Here is a 26,458-nt window from a genome sequence, read left to right as displayed (position 1 = left end):
CCAGTCTATGTTTTTGAACCTCCACCCTTAAAATGTAAAGTGAAGTTTTAGTGATTAGAAATGGGACCAAACTGGAAACCCTATAAACAGAAAACCTCAGTGTGGGAAACAGGCCCAACTTAGGTTTCCCTACACTGACACAACAGTGTGCCTCCTTCTTTACTGGGGTGGCAGGGAGAATTATCTGGTACCCTCATCATAATATCCGAGCACCTTACCATCTTTAATATATTTATCCTCACAAAATCCCTGTGAGGTTGGGACCATTATTCCCATTTACACATAGGCAACAGTGGCACAGAGAGACGAAGGCCCAGTTTCTTAAAGGTATTTACGTGTCTAACACCCATTGATTTCAATGAGAATTAGGCACCCAAATAACTTTGGGGCTGGACTTTAGGGCCTAAATCCTAATGACTTTCAGTGAGACCTAGGCTCCTAAGTGCCTAAGTGACTTTTCAAAATGGGCATTATGTGTCTAAATCACCTGGGTCACACAACGCTAGGCAACTCCTAAATACCTTTACAAATCTGGGTCTGAGTGTCTTGCCTGAGGTCACACAGGAAGTTTGTGGCAAAGCAGGGAATTGAACCTGGGTGTCCCAAGTACTAGGAGAGTGCCTTAACCATCCAACGATCCTTCTCGCCCTTCCTTCTTGGGAATGGCGATTCATTTGCCCTGCCCATTGTTCACTGTTATCGCTACTAAGTTTGCAACCGAAATTATCAGTGATGCAGGCACTGGTCCAGTTCCTTGTGGATCAAGACCAGCTGAGTCACTTCACATGGGTTATCCATCTGCTTTCAGATAGTAAGAAATTTTGATCCCTCCTGACATGGGCTTTCAACCGATGATGCAGAGGTAAAATGTGGTGTATTCCCAGTACTTGTCTAAAATCTTTTGGATAAGAATATTATTTTGGCTTTTCCTTTGCAGCTGAGTACCATCCTGCACCATGTTACTAGGCGGATTCCTCTTTTGTTTTTCTCATGGATACAGATCATGATGTTGTCGGTCTTCCACATGATGTTTTTGATTTGGGCCTAGGTCACTTGTATTCTTCTGTTTTTACCTTCTGGGCTGTTTGACTCAGGAAAGGGTGATACTGAGGGTTGCTTGTTGTTAATTATGTGCTGCTTTTCAGTTAGGCTTTGGGTGTTGGCTTTCTATCCTTGGAACCTTGCTAATATTTCAGACAATCGGCCTGTTGTTTAGCAAGTGCTGCAGGCCTTTTGTGAATTTTGGTTAAAAAAATAATAATAAAAGAATGACTAATTGACCATGAGCAGTGCTGGTGAGACTAGTCCATTGTGTAACTATTGAGAGCAAAATTTGCATTCCTAGAAAAGCTTGTTCACGGTCAAAATATAGGGCACTCCCTTTATTGCTCATGGGAAAACATGTACTATATATTCAGCTCAGGATGCTACTTAAAAGGATCAACTTTATAGAAAGTGACATTTTCTTTGCTTGGAACACTGAAGTCAGATTGAAACCCTGGTTTGCTTGGCAACAGAAGTGAATCTTTCTTATTCAGGCAAGTATCGCGGGGGCTATTTTAAGTCTGTCACAAACATGCACAATGATTTGTGTGCTGAAATGGCTTCTTTTAAAATTGTTTAGCACTGTGACATGGCCAAATCTTTTGAAGGGGAAGGTTACAGTCCTATGTTATATAACTGTCTGCCTCTTCTGAGTGCCAGAGGGCACCCGCCAATTGGCTCTTTCTTATTTCAAAAATATATTTGTCTGTGGCTTTTTTTCCTGAGATGTGTAAGTCAAGCAGAAGATAAAGTAGGTGTCTGACAATCTTCAGAGAAATCATGACTTCTAGGTAACTCTGAAATGTAGTCAGTTGTATACTGAGTACATGTACAGTATAAATACAGTATGCTGAGCTTTTGTATGTGTACGTTTTATATAAAAGTATAATAGATTAAGTTGCTGTCTGTATGTGCATTCTGTTGTAGGTAGGATAATCTGTTTTTCTGGTCCATTTTGCTGTGAAGATTCAAGTCTGACTCATCGATGAATGGGAGATAATGCTTCCTTTGTCCATCTTCTCTTTTTAGACCAGTGTTTCTCAAATGCGGCCACCAGGGGCCTTTCTTGCAGCCACAGCCTCCTGGGCAGTGATTAGGGGGGTGGGGTGGATGCAAAGCAGCGGCCCCTTCCCAGGGGCCAGCAGGAGTGGTTGGGCCGTGTCTCCCTTTGGAGGGACACAAGCTGGAGGGACAGGCAGCCAGTGAGTTCCGCACCTTCCCAGGCAGGCAGTGGGATTGGGCTTCAGCCCTCGGGTGGCAGGCTCCAGCCACGGTGCTTCGGGCTCCATTCCCTGGTTGTGTGGTGACGGGCTCTGGTCCTAAGCTCATTCCCCCATCACCTCTGCCCCCCACTGCCTCCCCCAGTGCCCCATCACCCTTGGCCCCTGCTGCCTCTGTACCTACCTCTCCATCCAAGGCTTAATTTGTCCCTGGGCTTGCCGGGGCTGAGTAAGTCTGTTGTAAAAGGTGATATTTGTATGTTTGTTAATATCACTTTTCATAGCACACTTAGTAGCTAGCAAGTCTTAAAAAAAAAAAGCAACCAAAAAAAGTAACATAAACAATAAGAAAAATGACAAGAATGGTCAAAGCACCTTATTTATGTTTGTATTCTGTGTAGGTCCAATAAAGAATAGAGACAACTGTACACTATTTTTATTATTGAATATGTAAAAAAACAAACAAAAAAAACCCTACGTAGATAGATTACAATGATTTGGACATGTACCTGTGCAAATTTATTTGTTTTTCCTAAAGTTAATTAAGTATTTTAGGAAAAATTGTCACAGCCAGAGTTGGTGGCTGCACTCTGAGGCCACCAAAAAATTTGTTGTGAGAACCCCTGGTTTAGGCTGAGAGAGTTCTTCGGGGCCCAGACTGTCTGTTGTACTGTGTATGTACAGTGCATAGCACGGTGGGACCTGAATCTCAGTTTTGGCTTTTAGGTGTTCGGGTCATACAAATCAATTAAAATAGTAATCTTTAAACGTTGTAGTTTGGGATCCTATTCTGCAACCCTTACACACTCACAAGCACTCTACTCCTGCCGATAGGCAAAGCAAGCATCTGTTTAAGTGCTTTGCAGAATTGTGCCATTAAGGGGCTACTGCGTAGTCACTGGGATCCTTGCGTGAATGAGGGTTTAGGCCCTTAGTGAGCTGCTAAATAGGAAACCTGGATTGAACAGCAAGGTGGACTTCTTGTCTTCAGGCCAGCACTGGCTGGGTGGAGCAGAGTAGAGATATCTCAGAGGACTGGGTTCTGTTCTGATATGACCCAAACTTTCTTCAGTATTTCTTTTTCCTTCTGTGAAGGAGAGAGAGGAACAGGGAAGAGTGTTGACAGGGAAGTGTTGCCATCTTGGATGTTGAAAATGAGCTGGGAGTGTTCAATAACTGTGTATGTTTATGCTTTAAAAGAAAGTACACGAGGTACTAGAAGTGCTCCTATGCATGGCCCGACTACAAAATTCAAACCAATTGGATGCCAGTTTTCTGGCATCTGGAATTTCTAAATTAAATTGTTTTTGCCACTAGTCATGATTAATTTGCAGTTTTCACCTTGCATTTTCAGGATTGCACATAAAGAGAAACTTTGAGAAAAACAGGAAGAGAGGAAATGGAAAGTATATTCTGCAGTGCTTCTCTCCTTTGTGACCTCTGCAGCTGAAACAGCCTAGCACGGTGCTGCATTTTATCACCTGTTTTCCATATCAGTTCAGTGGCTGCCAAAAGAAATAATACAGTTTGATACAGTGAAAATGTGTGAGCAGCTTATACCAATTAATATCTGAGCAGCTGGCATGCTTCTGCAAGCAAAAAGCAGCTGCTTGTTGCAGCAGCAGGCAGGAACATTCATAAAGAAAGCATTGGAGAATCAGTCTGGCATCCTATGAGGTTATTTTGCTTACTTTCCGCATGAGAATGAGCCTGGCAGAGATTTTCAAGCTTGGGTACCAAATTTAGTCTCCTAACACGTTATTCAGTCACCCTAAATGAAAGTGGCCCTATTTTCAGAAGTGCTGACCACCCTCACTCATCCCATTATGTATACTAGGAATTGCAGATGCTCCACACCTTTGAAAATCAGGTCAAACTTATATTTAGGAGCATAAATAAGGATTTAAGAGACTAATTTTAGGCACCCAAGTTTGAAAATTTTGGCCATTATTTTTTCTTCCGGAGAGACAGAGGCATCTGTCCCTCTCTAGCCCTTCAGAGGCCGAACAAGTGTAGCAGAAAAATAAAGTTTTGGATGGTTTCCTTGGGAAACATCCCACCCCAAGCTGCCCAGGATTGGTTGAGGCTATTGATCTGCCACATGTATGCTTTTCTGTGTTTTTGTTGATCAAGAGGTGGAAACAATTAAGATGCTGCTTAGGAAATTACCACTATAGTAATTGCAAGTCCTGATAACTGATTCGTCTTACACAGTTTCTCAGAGGGACAAAGTAGTGTTATGACTTTACTCTCGCCAAAAGTTGTGTCAGTGCTTGAGCTTCATATAAATCGATTAAAATTTGTTGCCACAACTTTATTTTCAAAACCAGTGACCTACGAGGAAAGGTTATGTTGTATACTTGGGATGTGAAAAAAACCCATAGGTTTTATTTTCACAGAAGAAACCTTTCTGGAATTTCCCTAGGATATCTGTTTCCTTTGGAGAAAAATCTAAATTTCAGACTATTTCAGTACTAGGTACTATATGGGGTGAAATTTCATTACTGCTTAAACAGTGTGGCAATCTGCATCGAGTTTAAATTTCCTTTTTTTGCCTTCAAGGTCCTTCATAATTAGACTAACTTCAGCTTCTATGCCCTTCCTTCCTTATCTGCTCTTATTCCTTATTGCATCATCTTCCCATCCTCACACTGCCAGATCGTCTGCTTCTTCCAAAATAGTATCAATGCTTTCTTCCACACATGGAATGCCCTTACTGAACGAGTCTGGAGGGCCCAAACCCCCTCCTCCTTCCAATCCCTTCTACAAGAATGTGAACTAATAACGGGCAAATAAATGGGCAAAGCAAATAACTGATGATACATTTTTTTAAAATCACTATATGTTTTATTTCTGTCCTTCACCCTTCCTATGCGGCTTGCTTTTTTAGATTATGAGCTCTTTGGAGCAGGGACTGCATATTATGTTTGGAAAGCATCTAGGCTCTTGTGGGTAATCCTAGTAATGATCAGCACCCTACCAACAGCTGAGCCACTGAATTTAGTTCTCATTATAATTCCCTTATTAGTTGCATATATCTGCTCCCCATAGTCCAGGGCTCAATAATGAGGGTAAATATTAGAAGAGGGCATTGCTGACTCCATCCTCTGGACAAATCTTGGTCTAATTTATAGTTAGAAACCTGGCCTTTAGAAATGCGTTTAACTGTTCTGCCAATGTAAAATATAATTATCTGGATGAGGAGTATGACTGTACATCGGTGGTAGGCATACCCCCAAACTGATTGTGATTGCAGGGAAAAATTAGGATCAAAATAGCAAGAATACCCTGGAAAGTCATTCTTGGTCATTTCCCCAAAAGTGCCTTTGAATCACTGCAGGGATCTCTGTTCCCAGTTAATAGTGGTAGCAAAACAGGGACTAGGCAGAGCAGCTGGGTTTTGGAGCTTGGGGTGAGCACTAGTTAGGAGGTACTTGGGAGACTGAGGTGTGCATTCTAAAGGATCAGTAATATAATATTTAGCGCTTCCGAAGAAATCCAGGTATTTTGAAAACATCAGTGAATGTAGCTGCGCAGCATCCTTATGAGGGGTCAGAAATCGAATTATCCCCGTTTCACACGTTTGTTTATATGGGGCCAGATCCTCACATGGTGACGTAGCCCCGTTGACTACAGTGGAACTGTGCTGATTTACACCTGCTGAGGTCTAGCTGTTAGAGTTCTCACACATACATGGCCATCCCATTTTTGGGGTGACCTTTCCAATTTTCAAAACCAGCAGTTACACAGAACCATTAAAATCCACAGCCACAAATCACCTCCATCCCATATTGCCATTATTCCCCAGGTAACAAATTCCTCCCTGACATCCTCATCTCAGCCCCTCCATAAATATCTGCAAAAATGGGTAGTTTCACAGTGGGTCTGGAAGGCTAGCAAATCCCTGGGAATGAAGGTTCATTGCAGAAGCTAAGGACCCTCATAGAGAATGCCCGGGCAGCAGCTCTCTCTCTTCCATATTAAGGAATCTCCACCTCGAGTGCCTCCACTGATTGTAACTGCAGTAGTGTGGAGCAAGAAGAGCCCCAGGGGGTCTGTTGGGTAGCCTAGACCCATGTCATTTAATGGTTCAAACAAACACCTTGAACTCAACCCAGAAGCCCACAGGCTGCCAGTGCAGCTCCTAGAACACTGGTATAATGTGCTCCCAGTGCAAAACACCGCATAACAGGCAGGGCTGGATTTACACCTTATGCGCCACTAGGCACAGCATCTTCAGCATGTCCTTCCCCCTGCCTACAGCTGACTTTGGTGTTTTCTGTAAAAAATTTAAATGAAAAGAAGTATAAACACAGCCTCCCCGGGAAAGCACAAGACCCTCTGCCACGCATAGTGCTCCCCGCCTGAGCTGGGGCACAGCCCACCTGCCCCAGGCGAGACGCAAGGCGGGGACTGTACCTCTCTACAAGGCAAATGGTCCCTGGGTGTCTTCCATCCCTTACGCAGCACGGTGCAGCAGCCATGCTCTGGCTGTGCCTGTGCAGGTGAATAGGGTGCTGGCCACACCCCTCCCTCTCTCTCCCCTGAATGGGGCAGAGGCAGGGGGCGGGCGAGATTGGGAAGGGGCTGGGATGCTCCCAGCACCTTAAGCAGCTTCCCCGATGGGCCGGGGCTCACAGCACCCCCAGGCAGGCTGACTCGGACGCTCACCCTGCTCCAGTCCCACATGCTGGGCAGCCATCAACCCGTGCCAGGAACCTGGCTGCCTGCAGGGGAGCTGTATGTATTAACTTTTAGGCGCCCCTAGGCACATGCTTACTGTACCTAATTGGAAATCCGGCCCTGATAACCGGCAGTCTGCCATGTTCCAGCCTAAGCTTCTGAATAGGCCCAAGCAGAGTGCCGTACAGTGGTCTAATCTCAGGGTGACAAAGGCTTTGATACGTTGGAGAGACGACAACGCAGAGAGGTTAAATGATTCGTCCAAATCACACAGAAGGCCTGTGGCAGACCTAAGAACAGATCTCAGTTCTTCTCATTCCTGCTCTGTGTGTTAGCTGCAAAACTATCTTTTCCTTCAAGGAGTATTAGGTCACATGGCTTCAGTTTCTTTTCACATTGGCAATAGAAGAACTCCAGGTTAGCTAAACCACTGAAGGTAATAAATGTGGTGTGTAAAGGGACATCAGGTTAATTAGTTTGCTCAGCGGAGCCATGTCAACCCAAACCTGACAGATACTGATAGGAGGAAGAATGTCTTGAGCCAACTGAGTTTAAATTCTTTGTTAGGTCAGTGTTTGTTCCTTAGTTTCATTTCAGTTCAGTATTAATGATGAGGAGAATAGAGGCACTGAGCCAAACGCATGCAACCTATGTATACTCTTCAGAGCTGCCTAATCCAGCTATGTCATGAGTGTTGTTTCCTGTGTATGCAGGGTAGGTTTTTCAAAAGTGCTCACGTTGGCCTAGCTCTGCTGTTACTGATGTCAGCAGTGTTAGGCCAACGATGGACTGGCACTTTTGAAAATTTCACTTCAAATGTGCATTTCACTTTCTGCATTAAAAACCATTTGGGACTAAGCATGATGAACAAATACGAAAATGCACTTACAAACTCAACTGAATGTCTGCTGCCGTATCCCTTAGGTAGTCATTTTTCCCTGTGCAAAATGAGTCTAAAACTCTACCAGCCAGATTGGTAGCATTTTACTTACAAAATGCAAGGCAGTAGAGAATCTGGCCTCTACAATGTCGGTCTGGACTCAAATGCAAGGAACTGAAGAAAGGAGAACAAGAAGTGATATTAATGATGAGGACTTTTGCATGTAAGTGACACTTTATGGGTTGACTCCCATTACTGAAATGTTGATGCTGATGGGGAGGAGTCTGTATTGGTGGTGGGAAAGGAGAATTAGAAGAGGTGGCATTGTGTGCCCAAGGTGCAAACAATGCCAGTGAGCTGATGTCTGTCTAAAGACCTGATCCTGTGAACCTTTACTCAGGATCTGTTCACACACAAAGTCGCACCAGATGAACTAACGGTATGATGATTATTTTTTTAAGCCAAATTAGTTAAATCTTTGTAAATCCCTGGGTGGATACTTGCAAGGTGCAAGCCAAACTGATATAAACCAGGCTGAAACTGATTTAAGAGGGTCCATCAAGAGCTTTGCAGTGGTTTAACTAAACTGGTATAAGCAAATCAGTGCACGCTGTGTAGACAAGGCCTTGCACAAGTAAGGCCATGCCTAAGTGAGGGAGTGTTGTGGGGTTGGGCTTTACATTATTTTTTTTCCAGGACTTTATTTCATTTACCGTCTGTGAAGCACTGGATCTACAAGTGGTTCTATGATGATATCCAAAATACAGCATTGCCTTAGTGTGTATCCCAGGACTAAGTACACCTCTACTTTGATATAACACTATCCGATATAACATGAATTTGGATATAACGCGATAAAGTAAAAATGGTTTTCTGTCTCGTCTACAACATACAGTACTTTTATTCTGTTTAATTCCAGTTTATACATTTAATGATTACCGCATACATATTCAGTATGTATGTTTTTACAAGCCTGCCTTGAATCAAAAGCACATTTACAACATTTTTAAACTTTCACTCCGATCTTCATTGCATAAAAAACAGACTTGTCTGCAAGTCTTAATTAAACTTATAACGTTGACAGTTTAAATCCGTTGATAGTTTAAGACCATTGAAAGTTTAAATTCGTTTTGCGGACAACAAAACCATGTGCAAGGTGGTAGCTATTTTTATCGGCCATTATAATAAAAATGGCCTCTGTATTTATAACCATGACTAATTTTTCAAAAAGGAGAGTTCAGTCTAACTTCATCATTGACTAACCTGCTGTCGCCTTGCCAGTTTAAAGTTGTTACAAAACCATCCATGGTCTGTTTTTAAAATGTGGCTTGTATTCAATTACATACATACAGTACATTGTCTGTACAAATGTGCATGTATCAAAGTGGTGGAACGAATGTGCAACAATGAGAAGGCAGGGGTAAACATATGTTGCCTGCCCATGGTCCCATTAGGCATTCTCATCTCTCCCACCTATTTTAATCTTGTTTCTAAATTGTGTGCAGTATAGACTAAGCTTAAGTTGTCTCACTAGTTGTATTTTGGAAATGTAACTCTGTGCTGACATTTTCTAAACAATTAAAAAAATTGTTAGCATTAATATTAAAATACCATTGACGTGATGGCAAGTAGTTCACAGCCACAGAAAAGAAAGGCATGGACAGTCAAAGAAAAAGTGGAAGCTTTGGACAGACTGAAATCAGGAATGAGCCAAGCGAAGGTCTCAAAAGAACTAGGAGTGTTTGGAATCAACATTAAGAGGGTGGATCAAAGATGAGGAAAAATTACGATCAATGCTAGTTTAACTGGATGAAAGTGAAGGCCTGGAAAGGAAGTGCCTAAAAACTGTCCAGGATAACCAACTAAATAGAGCTGTATTTACGTGGTTTACCCAAGAACGCTCCGATGGCATGCCAATTTCCGGTGACATTATAAGGAAACAAGCGGAGAAATTGAAGAAGGATCTTGATTTTAGATGCTTGGGCAAGGATGCTTCTGCACATCAGGGTAACGAATTTAAAGCTAGCAGTGGATGGCTTAATCGTTTTTAAAAATGTCATGGCATTCAGCAAGTCACAATTTCAGGAGAGACTCGCTCAGCAGATATAAAAGCTTGCGACGAATACCTGCTAAAGTTACAAGAGATTATCATCGAGGGTGACTATGCTCCAGAGCAAATCTATAATGCAGATGAAACCAGCTTATGTTACCGTATGCTGCCGGATAGAACACTTGCTTCTAGGACCGAAGAACAAAAGGCCGAAGGTTTTAAGGTAATAAAAGGGAGAGAATACTTTGTCCGGAACCACCTACGCAGACAAAACCTGGAGCCAAAGGCATTGCTCCTACTTGACACCTGTCCCGCCCACCCCCCAGTTGAGACCTTAACCAGCAAAGACGGGAAGATAAAGGTGAGCTACCTTCCTAAGAACACAATGTCCAAAATACAGCCCCTCGATCAAGGCATTATATCCACATTTAAAATGAACTGTCGTAAAGCCTTAGTAAAGAAAATTGTTGAGGACAACAGTAGCATAACGGATGTAATCAAGAAATTGAATTTGCTGGATGTATTTAACTTAGGCGAGACAGCCTAGCTAGGAATCACTCTCTCAGTGATAGAGAAATGTTGGCATCGTGGTCTCAAAAGTGCTGAAAACAATGACAACCAAGATGAGGAAGAAGACAAAGATGAGAACAACTTTGAAGGTTTTACAGAAGAAGAGACCATGGAGGCAGAACGAGTCTACAGGGAATTTATGGCTCAAAGTGGGATTTGTAAAGAGTGGATGGAGATGGATGCTATGTGTCCAACCTATGAACGACTTACAGATGTAGATATAATTCACAATGTTGCCCCTTAACCAGCTGGTGCCTCAGAAAATGTCCTCACTACCCTGAGGATAGTGAAGAAGAACCCTCGGAGCTACCACCCAAAGCTGCTGTTGCGGTTGTAGGCTTAGAGATTGGTCTTAAGTGGCTAGAAAGCCAGGATATGGATAGACTGCAAATACTGCAGTTAAAATCCATAATTGACCTGGCGAAGAAGAAGGCTCGCAGTAGTATGAAGCAACAAAGTATAACAAGTTTTGGTTTTTTTTTTAAATTAAAAAAATTTGAAGGGGTGCATCTTAAATAAGAAAGCATCTTGTACACCAAAAAAAGATATTTACCATTTTATCAATGTCTCTAAAACTTGGTTACTTTACTTTTTTAGCTTCATTTTAACCTTTTCTATAAGTAAGAACTCCCATCTCCAAAATGTTTTCAAACTATTTAATAGTTAACAGTTCATATTACTAAGCCAACTATGATATATGTAGATTAAGTGACAAAGTGGCCCCTGCTCCTATTTGCTAAAATACCAAAATCCTTTTTTACAACAGTTTGTAAGGATGTGTAATTAAAAGCGTTTTCTGATATTTTATGTGAACTTTGCATTTTTCTAAGCATTACACGCAGACCAAACGATTGATGTATGATGAAACCTAGCCCACATGGTTGCATTTAGCAGTGTGTAGTACCTGTGTTGTTAATACACTGTATCTTTTACAGAAGTCACCTACTACAGGACAGGCCCAACAAAGAAAATAACAGAACACCACTAGCTGTCACCTTCAGCCCCCAACTAAAACCTCTCCAGCGCATCATCAAAGATCTACAACCTATCCTGAAAAATGATCTCTCACTCTCACAGATCTTGGGAGACAGACCAATCCTTGCTTACAGGCAGCCCCCCAACCTGAAGCAAATACTCTCCAGCAACCACACACCACGCAACAAAAACACTAACCCAGGAACCTATCCTTGCAACAAAGCCTGATGTCAACTCTGTCCACATATTTATTCAAGTGACACCATCAAAGGACCTAATCACATTAGCCATGCCATCGGGGCTCGTTCGCTTGCACATCTGCCAATGTGATATATGCCATCATGTGCCAGCAATGCCCCTCTGCCATGTACATTGGGCAAACTGGACAGTCTCTATGCAAAAGAATAAATGGACACAAATCTGACATGAGGAACCATAACATTCAAAAACTGGAAGGAGAACACTTCAACCTCTCTGGCCACTCAGTAACAGATTTAAAGGTGGCAATTTTGCAACCGGAAAGCTTCAAAAACAGACTCCAACGAGAAACTTCTGAGCTTGAATTAATATGCAGACTAGATACCATTAAACCATTGGGTTTGAATAGAGACTGGGAGTGGCTGGGTCATTACACATATTGAATCTATTTTCCCATGTTAAATATCCTCACACCTTCTTGTCAACTGTCTAAATGGGTTATCTTGATTATCACGACAAAAGTTTTTTTTTCTCCTGCTGATGATAGCTCATCTTAATTAATTAGCCTCTTACTCCACCTTTTCATGTTCTCTGTATGTGAATATATATATATATATCTTCTTACTATATGTTCCATTCTCTGCATTCTATGTAGCCCACGAAAACTTATGCTCAAATAAATTTTAGTCTCTAAGGTGCCACAAATACTCCTGTTCTTTGTATCTTTTAAAAAAGCTTATAAAATAATTGTTGTAATTAGAGAAAGGAGATACAATTTAACCATTGTAGAACAGATTTATTTACTGCATGCACCGTGTTAGTTCTAACAAAAATGATTTGCTGACTATTAATAACGGAAATGCTCGAGGCCAAAGCAAGTTCGAGATAATACGGTTTCACCGATAACGTGGTAAAATTTTTTGGCACCTGAGGACCACGTTATATCGGGATAGAGGTGTACTTCATTTCCAAACTGATTGGCAGTTCAATGGTTTACAGTAAATAAACCACATTGAATTGTTTGTCTTAACTTTTTATTTTAAATAATTTATTTCTTGAGTCCATTTCTGAAACTTCAGATGAAAATAAGTATTCATCACCTGGTGTTAGGATAAAAAGTTACCATTGCATTTTTATCCTCGTAGCCAAAGTATTTACTCCTAGGCAGAGCCACATTTGCTGTAGTAATCCCTTGCTTTTTTTTTTTAATGTCACCAGTATAGGATTTCCCCAGACTTGAAAGCAGGGAAATTGAATGTTTTTGTAATTTGATGTTTGTTTGTTTTTTACCAGTGAAAGAGTCAAGTAGCAGGGAAAAAACAACCTGTGAGACAACTAACAGGTCTCCGGACCTATCAGAAAGCCTACACCTAGATGTTTCCAGCATGGGATGTCACATGCTCAGCTAATACAACAGTTGATGGTGACACTAAGGCTGGACTTTGGCCCCTGGCCAAAGCTAGGCTTGGCCCCTGCAAGCTACGTGTGCAGGTTCTTTCTCCCTACACGGAGCCCCACATCAGTGGGGGTCCACGTGGACACAAGGTTCTACCCATATGGAGTTCATTGCTGCATTGGGACCTTTGTGAGTACCATTGGAGATAGGATCTTTTGCTACAGTTGCACAGCATTTCAGGAGTGCTGATGCTAGGTGTAAACTGTTAAGGTTATAGGGAAAATTGCAGTGTGAATATACAGTGCAACAGTACTAATTTTAATTATGCACAGCCATAATTATGCACAGCCACTGGAGAGGCAATATAGAAAAACAGGATGATGCCATGATGTTATGGTTTGTCAAATAGTGCTGCAGGGATGTCCGAGGATCTTGGGGAAGAGCCTGTTTTAGTGCATGAGAGTTATACCAACATTCAAAGGGACAAAGTTACAACTGATGGAACAAACTTTTCATTTGTCCTGATTTCATTTTCCCTACTTCCATGGTAAATCTGTGGTCAGGCAGGGGGTGTCTTGCACTCGGGTTCCTGTCTGTTTTTTATCTCGGAGTAACACAGTGACATCTCTTATATAAATGTTTGAAATTGAGGCTTTTTGTTTTAGTTAGACTCAGAAATGCACAAGTCTGATGTGTGTTTGTCTCTTTGTAGTACCTCCACCTCTCACTCGGACCAGTCAGCGCACACAAAATCTGCTTCGGTTGTGTCATCGGATTCAGTCTCCACCTCCACAGACAACTTTTCTCCAGATCTGAGGGTATGTATTCCCTTTTTTTGAGGCTACAGTGAGATCCCAAGTCTACTGTTTGGTGGTGGCGTAAGACTTCAGCCTCCAGATTAACAGCACAGTTTATTTAGCAGGAGCTGGGGAGGGACACGGAACCCAATAACTGAAATAGGAGTTAGTTTGATCTCTACACCATTGGTTCCTTTGTTACTGGAAAAACAGTCTTGTAGTGGCCCCACATTTGGGACCAGACTTTCAAAAGAGTTCAGCTTCCAAGGGTTCAGCCTACCTAAATAAGGGTTCAGCACCCAGCTGCTCCCACAGCACCTTATTTTGGTGCCTAGATGGAAGCTGATCCTCTGAAAATCTGGCCCCATTTGTGAGCACTGAAATCTTGAAATACCTGGCTCTTAACATTTATCTTAAAATAGCCTGTGCTGCAATGATCACTGACAAATACTAGCTGGTACTCCCAGTAAAATAGACTTCTCCTCCAATAAAGACCTCTTAAATCAAAATGTCAAACTTGGGTACCTAGAGCCAGGCAACTAAATCCATAACTGGACACCTAAATAAGTGGTCTGATGGCTGGAATCTTGAAATGTACCTGCAGCTCATACTGAAGCCAGTGGGATTTGTGGGAGTATCCAGACCAGTGAGGGGCTGTGTCACCACTTGCCCTGCAACTTGGGGTGCCTCACAATGCTTTGCTGCTGTAGCTCCCACCTGGGCCACTCACACACCGCCTACCGGCATGGAGATCACACCCCGAGTGTGTGTGTATGGCAACAGCCCTGGTCCAGCAACTCTGACCCCAACAGCCTGACAGCAAACACCAGCCACACTCTGGCTTCCACTAGCCTCGGTTACTATTTACAGGGTGATCCCAACATACTCCCCGTCTCCAATTTTTCCCAAAAACTGTGTGTTCTGCACTGTCCAGGCTTCTCCTGGACAACCCAGACATATTAGTTCCATTTCCTCTCTGCGGGGCTCAACATACAACAGTCTGCTACCTTAAATGAAATTATCCAAACAATTCACAATGCTGGATTTATTTTAATAAAATAATAAAACACATTTATTTAACTACAAGGAGATATGTTTTAATTGAGTAAAAATATAAGCCATAAAGTCAGAAATGGTTACAAGAGAAATAAATATAAAATGCTTCCTAGTTCTAAAGTTAACACATTAGACTTGGTTCAAGGTGCAGTCCCTTACCACGTTCTTCCATTAACATTGCTGACCCAACGCTCAGGCCAAGATCTGCTCCCCAAGTCCAATGGCTGTTTCTTTTGTTGTCTTAGGTGAAAAAGAGAGATGGATAGGGAGAGAGAACTTGGTGTGTTTTTGCCCCTCACTTTTATAGTTCAGTCACCCTTTGAAATGCATTTTCCTGAGGGTTACCTTACCCCTAGTTAAAGTTCATTCCAACAGTAAAGAAGGCGAGGGTGAAAGAGGACGCATACTCTTTCTTCTCACCTCTGTTTGCTGAAATGTAGATTTTTCTTGTTTCCTGTCTTCCCCATCTTGCTGTCTGAGGACCCTGTTTACAACTTATATGCAAACTGAGGTAAACACACATTTCTTTGTTTAAGACTGGCTTGACCAGTTCTGCCTATTTGGGGCTATGTGGGTTTCAACATGTGTTACCAACATTATTCAGGGGGAATTCCTGAGTTTACACATAATGTTGCTACGCACATTTCATCATGGTATTACTGACCAGTGAGTTATTAGTTTTCAAATGATACCTCACAAGGCATGTTTTGGAAAATATTATTGCAATGGCGTGTAGAGTGTGAACACAGGAGTGTATTCCATCACAGGGTGCTCAGCACTTTCGAAAATCAGACCATTTATTTTGGTACCTGAAACCGGTTACACATTTGTTTAAAGTGTGTACTGGTTTGAAATAGATTTTCATGTACCTATAATGGTAGAACCGTTTAATAGCTTTCAAAGTATGGCCACTACTTTGTAGTTCAGTTAATATAATTTTCAGTATTTATTTATTTATAAGACAATAGCATGCAGATGCCTCAGTCAAGATCATGGGCCCATTGTGTGAGGTGCTCTGCGAACCTGTATGAAGACATGGTCTCTGCCCAAAGAAGAGCCAAAAGCATTAAAAAATCATGCGTCCTCCTTAAAAATCATGGGATTTTTTAAAAAATAGGGATTCACTTATTTCCTTTTATTTTTTTTTCTGTTCAGCCTTCATGTTCTCAAGCTTGTCTGCAAATATAAGGTCTAGAAACTTTTTTTTTTTTTTTTTAAAGAAAGCGGAGATTCTCATAATCACAGAACTCCAGGAACTGGAGCTGTAAAACAAGCACCATATGCTCACAATAAAACCATAAGAGTTGGCAAAAGCAACACAGGCCTTTGTCTTTTTTGTACTGTGGCTTGTGTTAAGTTTAGTCTCAGTGCTGTCTTGGCAAGTGTAATTTTTTCCATGACTGGTATCTTTCCACAGCTAACAGAAAATCCCCTAGTTTTACTATTACAAGGACTTGATTGTTTCCATTTGAAGAAGGTGCTTGACCCTTTGAGGCTTCTCAGCCATTTGTAGTTAAACATTAGGCTGCAGTTTGAAAATTAAACATATTAAACATATCGTATTTTCTGATGATGATTTTCATGTCTTTAGTACCTTCCATCTGAGGATCCCCATCTGCAACACAAACACTCATGAATTCATCCTCACAACACTCTGGTGAGGCGGATAAATATGTAAATATATAGCTTCCCCCACTGTAAAATAGGGATGTTGAAATAAGGAAGTTAAGTGGTTTATTCATTTTCAGAACTGGGACCAGATCACAAGACATTCCTGGTCTCGTTGCTTAAATCACGCCTAAGATTGGAAGCTCTGTTACAAGTTTATCTGCACTTATATCAAATTCTTATTCATTCCCTCAATTCAGAGCGTACAACTCCCACTTAAATTAACCAATGTCTGATTTGTATGTGTGCATGTCTCTGTGTGTATGTATTCATTCTTGGGCTAAGACAACACAAATGATTGAGAGACGAGTGGAAAAAGCAGTAATGGACATGAAAAAGAAATTTCTATTGGACCTCTTTTCCTCAACTGAAAGAATTCTCTTTAAATGGTTACTCTACTTTTCTGTCCTCATGCACAAGTTTAATGGAGATCAGCAAGTATTGTTGCCATTGAAAATGCTGTAGACACCTACTGTTATCTTGGAGATTATCTTCCACAAATGGAAAATCAAGCAGTACTTAATAGATTACTAAATACTGCTCTTTTAGGATCCAGTTCTCTAAAGTGCCTGGTGTTTTTACCTTCCATTCACTGAATTGGATGTTGAGGTCACTCAGCACCTTAGAGAAGGGGGCCCATTAGTGGTACTGCTTTAACGAAGCCCATGTCATGAAAGGAGGAAATTATCAGTAAGTTTACTAAACAGCCAGTCTTATTTTCATTAATACCACTTTTGATCCCTTGTGTTTTGATTGCACCAGAGAATGAATTTTCCCAATATTTCCCTCTCAAGCAATTATTATTATGGAAGGAATTCTGCATCTGTGTCTAAATCTGAGATTGTGAAATCTGGTTTGTATGCTGGTACTTTTCCATCTCCTGGACCTTGCTAGCTGACCTTTTGATTTCCAGCTTCTCTTCTTACCGGAAGTGGTGTGGCTTTACCTTATTTTAGTGACAACATTGGCAGCTGTCTTGGCAGATATGACCTCTCAAGTTTCATACATCTGTAGGTTTTTTTTGTTTTATCTTTATTTTTTGCTGACCACAAAAAAGACAGAAGAGTTTTCTCAATGGCTCATTTAATTAATTCAGAACCAGAGGGCAAAGGAGTTAAATATGCCTCCCCTTTTAGGTTTTTGGCCAGTAAGAGTGAGCATATTTTCAAAGAACCCAGCCTTGTTCTAGATTTTCTTTTCTTTTTTTTTAGTGCATAATGATTTCTGCTGCAATAGCTAGTACTTAACTGCATCCTTTTGTGTTTCTATAAAAAATAAATAGATTCTCCCCTCCCCCCATAAAATGCAACATTAGGGATGGGTATTTAAACACACATTCAAAAATAAGATCACCATGGCAGCATCACCTCAGCCACATTATATACACTTCAGCCAAAATGTACAGACTTATTTAGAAGGATGGGGGATGGCTTTTAAAATCAAAATAATCTTTACAGTCCTCACACCAACTATATCACACACACACTACAATTCCTAATTTCCCCCAAATGCTACTTCCCCTACTGTAACCCAGGGGCAGGGAGTAAGAGAGTTAGGCCTTGTCTACATTACAGAGTTTTTGTAGACAAAATAGTAGAGGTGTACAGACTACAACACTCCTCTGTCGAAAAACTCTGACTTTGCCGACAAAATAAAATCACCTCTGTGACGGTGCCTCCCATAAGGCTTTATGGAAATATGCTTATGGATATATGACATAACTGGAATATGTTCTGTGCTACATATGCCATGTAACATATCTATGTAAAGGTTATGATCTACTGAATCTATGAATCCTATTTCTATGCATGTATCATTTTTGTATTCAAAGTGATGAATATTGGCCGTGTACTGGCTTGATTTCTAAATAACTTTAGTATAGCATTTGGTCAGTTCCTGGAGAAAGGAATTTGCAAAGTTAAATGCCCAATTAAGAAGCATCTTGGAAGGCTCCAATCCACATAAGAAGTCTTCCTGGAGACGTTCAAGATACCATATGGGCAATGGCTTCTGCCTATAAAAACTCTGAGTCATGCATGGACATGTGGCTTGCCCAGGTGACTCCAGAACTCCATCTTGGAGCTGGACTTTGCATATGAGAGAGGAGGGGGTCTCCACCCACAAGAGAGAGTCTGTTTAAGCCCATGGGAGACCCCTCCGTTTTGTCTTCAGCTGGCTAAGGAGATAGCCTCTTCACCCCCAAGGATACCTGAAAGAAACTGGAACAAAGGACAGTAACTACAGGGGGTGTGAGTGATTGGAGCCTTCCAAGATGCGTTGTTCCTTAAGTGCTTCTTAATTGGGCACTTAATTTTGCGAATTCCTTTCTCCAGGAACTGACCAAATGCTGCGTCAGTGGAGACACTGCTGTTGGTTATGTTGCTGTAAATGGCCTCCCACAATGCCCATCCTGACTGCTCTGGTTAGTGTGAACAGCTCACATTGCATCTTCCCAGCTTACCATGGCAGATCCACGCAGTAAACACTCTCCCACTTAGGGCACACCTAAGTTGTTGGATCTGCTGGCACTGTGGGGAGAAGAGGCTGTGCAGTCCCAGCTCCACTCCAGCTGTAGGAACTTAGATACCTATAGGCAGATTTCTCGTGGCGTGTTGGATAAGGGCTACAAATGAGACACACATTGGTATCATGTGAAGATAACCGTTGATCTGGTGCTGTGGTGAAAGCCTGCTGCTTCTATAACGAGCCAGACGCCATCCTCAGTGGCAAGCCCACCTCCGCCGCCAAGAGCCGTGTGAATACTTCGGCAGGGCTGGGGACAGCGGACAGCGGACTCAACCCCCAGGACAAAGTTGTGGATGAGGAAGTCAAGTTGGAGGATGATATGGAGCACATGGCAGGGTCGTCTGGTGGTGCAGTGAGTCGGGACCTTTTTTCCACTCTGGAGGGGTCCAGTCAGTCCCAGCAGTCCGTCTCTAGTGCACATGAGGCAGGAGAGGAGAGGTCTGGTAAGTGATCTTTTGATGTTACTTGGTTACATGAGGTAGAGCTGTCCTTTGCTCTATATATTCTAGAAGAGGGTAAAGGGATAGAAATATACAAGATTAGCTGTGTTTATGTGCCTCACATTTCCCTGTGCAGCTAAGCAGTTCGGTGGAACAGTGTGTTAATGCACACCGAGATTTCATGTGAATCTTCCAGAGAGATCTCTAGGAAACTTTCCTGGAGGTACTCTCCAATCTCTGCTGGAGGTTCTTTGGCAGAGCTTCCTTTTTCCTTCCTGCCATTGTATAAAACTTTCCCATACCAATCGGCAATCACTTGTGCAGGGACCAAAGTGGCACAGAGGCGGGCGGCATAGGGACCTTGTCTGAAGCCACATGCATGGAGGAGATGCATCCTTGCTTAACTTCAGGAGTGACTTATGAGCTTCAGTGACCCCTGCCTATGGAAAACGGTGTCAGAATTTACAATATTGTCCCTACTCGCTTGCAGTGATCCCCTTAAAAAAACACCAAGATCCTTTGCCCCATCTTCAGTGCTCTCTCCCTCCCCCCCGGTTGAACTCACCATGTTTAGGGTGTTCGTCGAGCTGTGTGCTTGCCAAGGGACAGTGATAAACTGATTCATATTTTAAAAAAAAGTGCATTTGACTATAATGATTCGATGCTGTGCATGCACTAACAATCATGCTTCTGTTTATTGTTTCTTGTACTTCTGCAGATGTGGCCTTCATAGGAACCCCCTACACACCAGTGGAGCGCCTCCGACAGATAAGGAAGAGACCAAGGAGGAGCAAGGAGAACATGTTTCGAGAGGTGCTCCAATCCTCGGAGGCCAAAAAACAAGAACGCAGGGCATAGAGAGAAACAAAAGAAAATTATAAAATAGGACAGAAAGGAGGAGCAAACTGAGATGTTGAAGTCTCTAATCATGCTGCAGGCTGAATTCATGTGTGCTTGCCCCCCCGTCCATCCCCCCCAGCTGATACAGAACTGCTTTCCATGCCATGCCCAAACTCCTCCCACAAATTCCTTGTAACGTCCCAGCCTGTCTCGGTACCCTGTTCACTCAACTCCTTTGGACAGATTCCAAAATGATAGCTGGACTTACATGCAGCTATAAGAGCTTACACTGCCCTTTATTGTTATCTCCCTTCCCACCAAGCCTTTTGTGTGTGTTGTTAATTGGTGTTTAATAAAAACATACTCTCTGAAAGATAACCAATCTTTATTTGTCTCCTACACACGGTGGTTGCTGCTGGAATTAATACACATTGGCAATTTGATCATGAACTGAGTCCGGAATCCTGCAAGACAGCAAGTTAACAAAGCATGGCAGAGTGCTATATAGAAAGACACATTACTGGAGCTCATTGTCCAAATGGTGCCTCACAGCCTCCCTGATTCGAATAGCCCCTCCCATTGTGCCCCTCTAATAACCCTAGTGTCTGGCTGCTCAAAATCAGCTGCCAGGTGATCTGCCTCCATGCTCCACCCCAGGGGCAACTTTTCACTCTTAGCCTCACCAATATTATGGAGTGCCCAGCAGGCTGCCGCTATGATGGGAATATTTTCCTCATTTAGGCCTAACCTGCTGTAAAGGCAGCCCCAGGGTGTTTTTAATCTGCCAAAGGCACATTCTACAGTCATACTGTACCTGCTCAGCCTGCTGTTGAAGTGCTCCTTGCTGCTGTCCAAATTTCCCATGTAAGGCTTCATGAGCCATGGGAGTAAGGGTGGGACACTGGGTTTCCCAGGATCACTGAGCATTTCAGCATCCCCCACTGGAATCTTCTGGTCTGGAAAGAAACCCGCTGCTTGCAGCTTTTCATACAGGCCAGCATTCCTGAAGATGCGTGCGTCATGCACCTTCCTGGGCCATCCCGCATTGAAGTCAATGACACAGCCACAGTGATCTGCAATACCATAGAGAAGTACCCCTTTCTATTGATGCCCTCTATTGATCGCAAGATAGTCCAGGGCTAAAACTGGAATATGCATCCCATCTGTCGCCTCACCACAATTAGGGGATCCCATGCTGCAAAGCCACCCACTATTTCACACACATTGCCAAGAGTCACAGTCCTTCATGGCAGGATGCAATTAATGGCTCTGCACACTTGTGTTAATGCAGTCCCAGTGGTGGACTTCCCGACTACAAACTGATTCCCAACCGACTGGTAGCAGTCTGGAGTTGCCAGCTTCCACACAGTGATTGCCTCCATTGAGAAGGCAGCTCTCATTTTGGAGTCTTTGCACCACAGGGCTGGGGCGAGCTATGCACACAGTTCCAGGTGACTTTCCGCATCCAAAAGTTCTGCAGTCACTGCTCATCATCCCAGACCTGCATAAAGATGCGATACCACCGCTCAGTGCTTGTTTCCCTAGCCCAAAAGTGAAGGTCCACCATGTGCAGCTGCTCTGTGAATGCCAAAATTAATCTGGTGTTGTTTCTTTCTCTGGCACACAGTGGCACTCTGATTCCTGTTCAGATTGAGTGCTCCTGATATACTGTGTGGCCAGTCGTGATGCTTTCATAACAGTGACAACAACAGTGGAGAGCTGTGGGACAGAGATGGTGGGCATGCAGTAAACGGGTCATTGAAAAATGCCGTGAAATGCAGTTGGAAGCCCGTGGAATGATGGGATGGAAAAAACTGCATCATGGGACATTGAACCCATGCTTATGATGCACTGCGATCCACTCCACCTTCCCACAATTCCCAGCTGCAGAAGGTGACGAGCAGCACAGTAGGATAGATACCCACAGTCCACTGCTCTCTCTGTCAGTGCTAGAACACCAACTGTAGATGCGCTCTGCTGACAGGTGGAGTGTTGTGTGAATGTAATTATACTGGTTTTTGATTGTCGGCGTAACTTGCATCGACAAAACTGTAGTGTAGACAAGGCATTAGAAGCCACAGATACCAATCTCTGCACACCTTTAAAATTGGTGAAAATGCTCTGGAAACCTATCAGTAGGTACTTCCTCCCTATTCAGGATGGGGAGTGGGGCTCAGTCCTTCCCACAGCAGGGAGGTTGGGTAGGACATTCTGCACGGCTGTCTAGCCCCCTGCTATGCTAGCAGCTCTTGTCGTTTCTGCCAACGAATGAGGACATGTTTCACAGTGGGCCCAAGGGATGGTCCAGTTCAGGGGTTATCAAATGGCTCATGGAGTCTATTACTTTAGTTACTTTAGATACAGAGTGTTCATATAGTCATTAGGGAGGTCCACCTTGATCACTGGCTCCAAATGGAACAGAAGTAGTTGTAAATAGGATGCCTCGATGTAGCTTTATAACTTGTCTTGAGTTCCCAAGATGTCAAGAGAACTATATGCAAAACCTCCTTGTTACAGCATTTACAGGACATTTCTTGTTACCGTTAATGTTTCCCCTTTCTGTTCTCCGTTTTCATAAGCAGCCCAAGTAGCACAGGGCTATAGAACAAATAGTGCTAACCCTCCATTATTTGCCGATTTTAGAATGGTGTTCTACGAGAGATGAAGGTATGAATGCAGCTATTTTTACTGTTTGAATCTGGGGTCTCTTAAAACAGAAAAAGTTCTGTTCATGGCTACTGATTTTTCTATCTGTCTATAAAAGAAGGGGTTTTGTTGCTATTTTTACTTTAATAGATTTTTTTTTGCTTTGCTTTCCTCTGATGTGCTTGGAGTCTCAGGTGCAGCCATCTTTATAACACACACACGGTCCCTTTCCACTCCATGGATGTATCTCCTGTGGAAGGTGAGAAGACAACCTCCATGGCGTTATTCCCCCCCTGCTTTGACTGACCACTTGACAGTCCCTCTGTAGGGGATTCCCGATGCTTGGGCTCCGTGCCTGGAGAGGAGACCGTAAAAGTTGGGACTGTGGGAGAAGGGGAGATTGCTGCTCTCTGACATCATTCTCCCTTCTCTTTGCACCCCACCAGAAAGACCTTATTGTTTTACTTGCATGCTTTCCCCATCTGTGTTTTGGAACCACATCCCAGCCTGATACTTCTCCGTACGACAGGCTCAGGGGGAAAACTTAGCAGGGGAGTAACCAGTGTCATGTCCTCTGAAGCCAAAAGGGGCCAGGTGGGGGTCAGAAGCACTGGTACGTAGGAATTGCCACACTGGAGCAAAATCAAAGTCCCATCTCTTCCGGTATGTTGTCTCTGATAGGGGCCAGTGCCAGATGCTGTAAGCAGTGGTTTTCAAACTTTTTTTATTGGTGACCCCTTTCACACAGCAAGCCTCTGAGTGTGACCCCCACCCCTTATAAATTAAAAACGGGGGAGAGTTAATTTAATTTAACGGGGCTCAGCGCTGTCAGCCCCATGGATTTGCCAGCTCATGATCCCTATGTAATCACCTTGCGACCCCCTGAGGCGTCATGACCCCCAGTTTGAGAACTCCTGTGTAGAGGAAGGTGTAAGGATGGGAGTAGATCACTACACAGTAGGCAGAGGTGGGGTAATCTGTTGCCATCCTTATCGCCATTAGTTAGAGACTGACATAAGCCCTGAAACAGTAGGTTTAATATCCCTTCCACAAAATTTGTTATCCTTGATAATTCTGTATGTTCTTGATATCCACATAAATGCCCAGCCCCTTATGGAATCTTGTTAAGTTCTTGGCCTCGGTGACTTCCTGTGGCGATGAGTTCAATCGCACATTGGCGGGGGGGAAGTATTTCCTTTCAGTGGTTTTGAATTTCCCACCTTTTAATTTCACCAAGTGTCCCCTTGTGCTTGTGTTACGAGACAGAGAGAACAGAAGCTCCTGATCTCCGTTTTCTAGGCCATTGAATATAGTTTTATCATGTCCCCTCTTATTCATCTCCTTTCTAAGGTAGACAATTCCAATCTTTTCAATCTGTGTTCATATGAGAATTTTTCCAGGCCCTTGATCAGACTTATCACCCTCTGAAACCACTCTAGTCCTGCAATATCCTTTTTGAGATGGGGTGACCAATGCTGCACACAGTATTCCGGATCAAGCTGCACTACTGACTTATACAAAGGCATTTGAAAATTATCTGTCCCATTTTTTTACGCATCCTAACATCTTGTTTGCTGTTTTGGCCACAGCTGTGCAGTGTCACACAAGCCAGAGTAGATGTCCTGAGATCTGAACAGAACTTGAGGGAGCATCTTATTTATTTTCTATTCTGAAAATCTTCTGTCTCTGTGGTGGGAATAGTTTACATGGGAGACAATAGACACAAAATTCTTGGGAGCTTGTGATGGTCTTATAAAGAGGGTGCATTGTAGGAGCATTTAAAAAAGCATCTTTCAGATTTTGAAGTGATTTTGTCAATCCCTGAAAATGCACTTGTGGTGTGTAACTAAAGCATCACTGCTAGAATAAGCTGCTATATGGATCTATCACTCCTACCTCTGCTTGATCTCTTGCTCTGCGTATTAGTCAGCTCAATTCTAGAAATTAAATCTCTGTGGCAATGGAAAAACATTCTTTTGTCCTTCAGCAAGGCAATTTGCACTAGTGCTTTCTGTGGGGAATTTTTAGCAGAATTGTAGGAGTCCACAGGGGGGAACACAAATCTTTTCTCTGGTGTCTCTGGGCCTGCAGACTTCCTCTGGGCAACAATTTAATGCTGTATGTGTGTGTCTTGGGAGTGAGGGGGCAAGAGAGGCTATTACTAGTAATTCCTACAGTGTACGTTTTCAGTATTCTTCTTAAGTCTTTGACGCATCTCATAATAATTTATATAAAGGTTTTTATAGTAAATGTTTTGATACCTGGATCTAAGATTAAATCTGCCTTTCGCTGCAATTTACAGAATTTTTCACTTCATAAATCCAACATTAAGTAATGTTTAGCTGCTGTAGTTGGCAGTATTAAGCTGCAAGCATTGTTGGATTTTTCTCCTGACTAAAGAAACTTAGAATCTGATGTAGGGAATGCACTTTTTCCCCCTGCCACATGTATAAGCCGTCAACCTGCTACTGGACAGGAACAGAATTAATTCAAAGTGAAAATCCCTTGGAAATCCCATGATGTTTTGTATAGTTAGGGTGAGATTTTAAAAAGCACCTTAGTGACTTAGGAGCATAATGGGATCATGCTCCTAAATCCCTTAGATCCTTTGGAAAATCCCCCCAAATGCTTACAATCATGTATGTTTAGCTATTGTACATCTCACTAGTCATTTTGTAACTAGTGCTCTGTCACCCTTATCGGATACTTCCCTAGGGATTACCACCTCGACTTAGCTCTTCACTCATAGGAAAATGCCTGAAGTTTACCACATTCAAACTCTGGAGTAGTTCTTGGTAAAAGGATCGAATTCACTTCCAAGGTACCACCTCCCAAGGTACCACCTCTGGTCACACAATGTGAAGCCAGTACAGGAAAAGAGTCGCTTTACTGTGCGTGCATCTCATCCGGGGAACAAAGTATTTCCCAGGATAATTGTTTGCTCTAGTTCTTTTGACCATGAATAACCGAGTACTTGGCACCAGAGTTAAAGCCCTAGCTTATTTTCAGCCGTAGATGCCTTGTTGGTGCCGTCTCCCCACAGTGCATGGCTCCACAACGTGCATGGTATCAAGTACATGCAACCTCTGGTATCAGGTGCATGCAACATGTTGTATGCATCAGAGGGCGCACCGTGCATGCACCTGATACTTCTCTATATGACAGGTTCAGGGGGAAAACATGTAGCAGGGGAGTACTCAGTGTCATCTCCTCTGAAGCCAAAGGGGCCAGGTGAGGGTCAGAAGCACTGGTACATAGGAATTGCCACACTGGTTCAAAATCAAAGTCCCATCTCATCCGGTATGTTGTCTCTGATAGCGGCCAGTGCCAGATGCTGTAAGCAGTGGTTTTCAAACTTTTTGTATTGGTGACCCCTTTCTCATCGCAGTCCCTTGTTTCCAGTGGCTTATGACTTTGCCAAACATTAACTGTTCAGCCTGCGTTTTTCTGCTTTCCGCTTTACTTGCAT

At 42.8% G+C, this 26,458-nt stretch overlaps 1 protein-coding gene across 6 annotated transcripts in view; it reads left to right on the top strand.

The window, feature by feature from the left end:
* The window catches only part of MTMR2 (myotubularin related protein 2), a 78,193-nt gene that overhangs the window by 12,594 nt on the left and 39,141 nt on the right, over positions 1-26,458 (top strand). For all 6 annotated transcript variants that reach the window (XM_077805545.1, XM_077805537.1, XM_077805551.1 and 3 more), the window contains exon 2: positions 13,729-13,834. In XM_077805545.1, coding sequence (XP_077661671.1) covers positions 13,729-13,834 — 106 coding nt within the window. The remainder of the gene's footprint in view (positions 1-13,728; positions 13,835-26,458) is intronic.

Source organism: Eretmochelys imbricata, chromosome 1 (assembly GCF_965152235.1).
Source record: "Eretmochelys imbricata isolate rEreImb1 chromosome 1, rEreImb1.hap1, whole genome shotgun sequence".
NCBI classification, from domain to species: Eukaryota; Metazoa; Chordata; order Testudines; family Cheloniidae; genus Eretmochelys; species Eretmochelys imbricata.
This window is presented reverse-complemented; position numbering and strand designations above follow the sequence as displayed.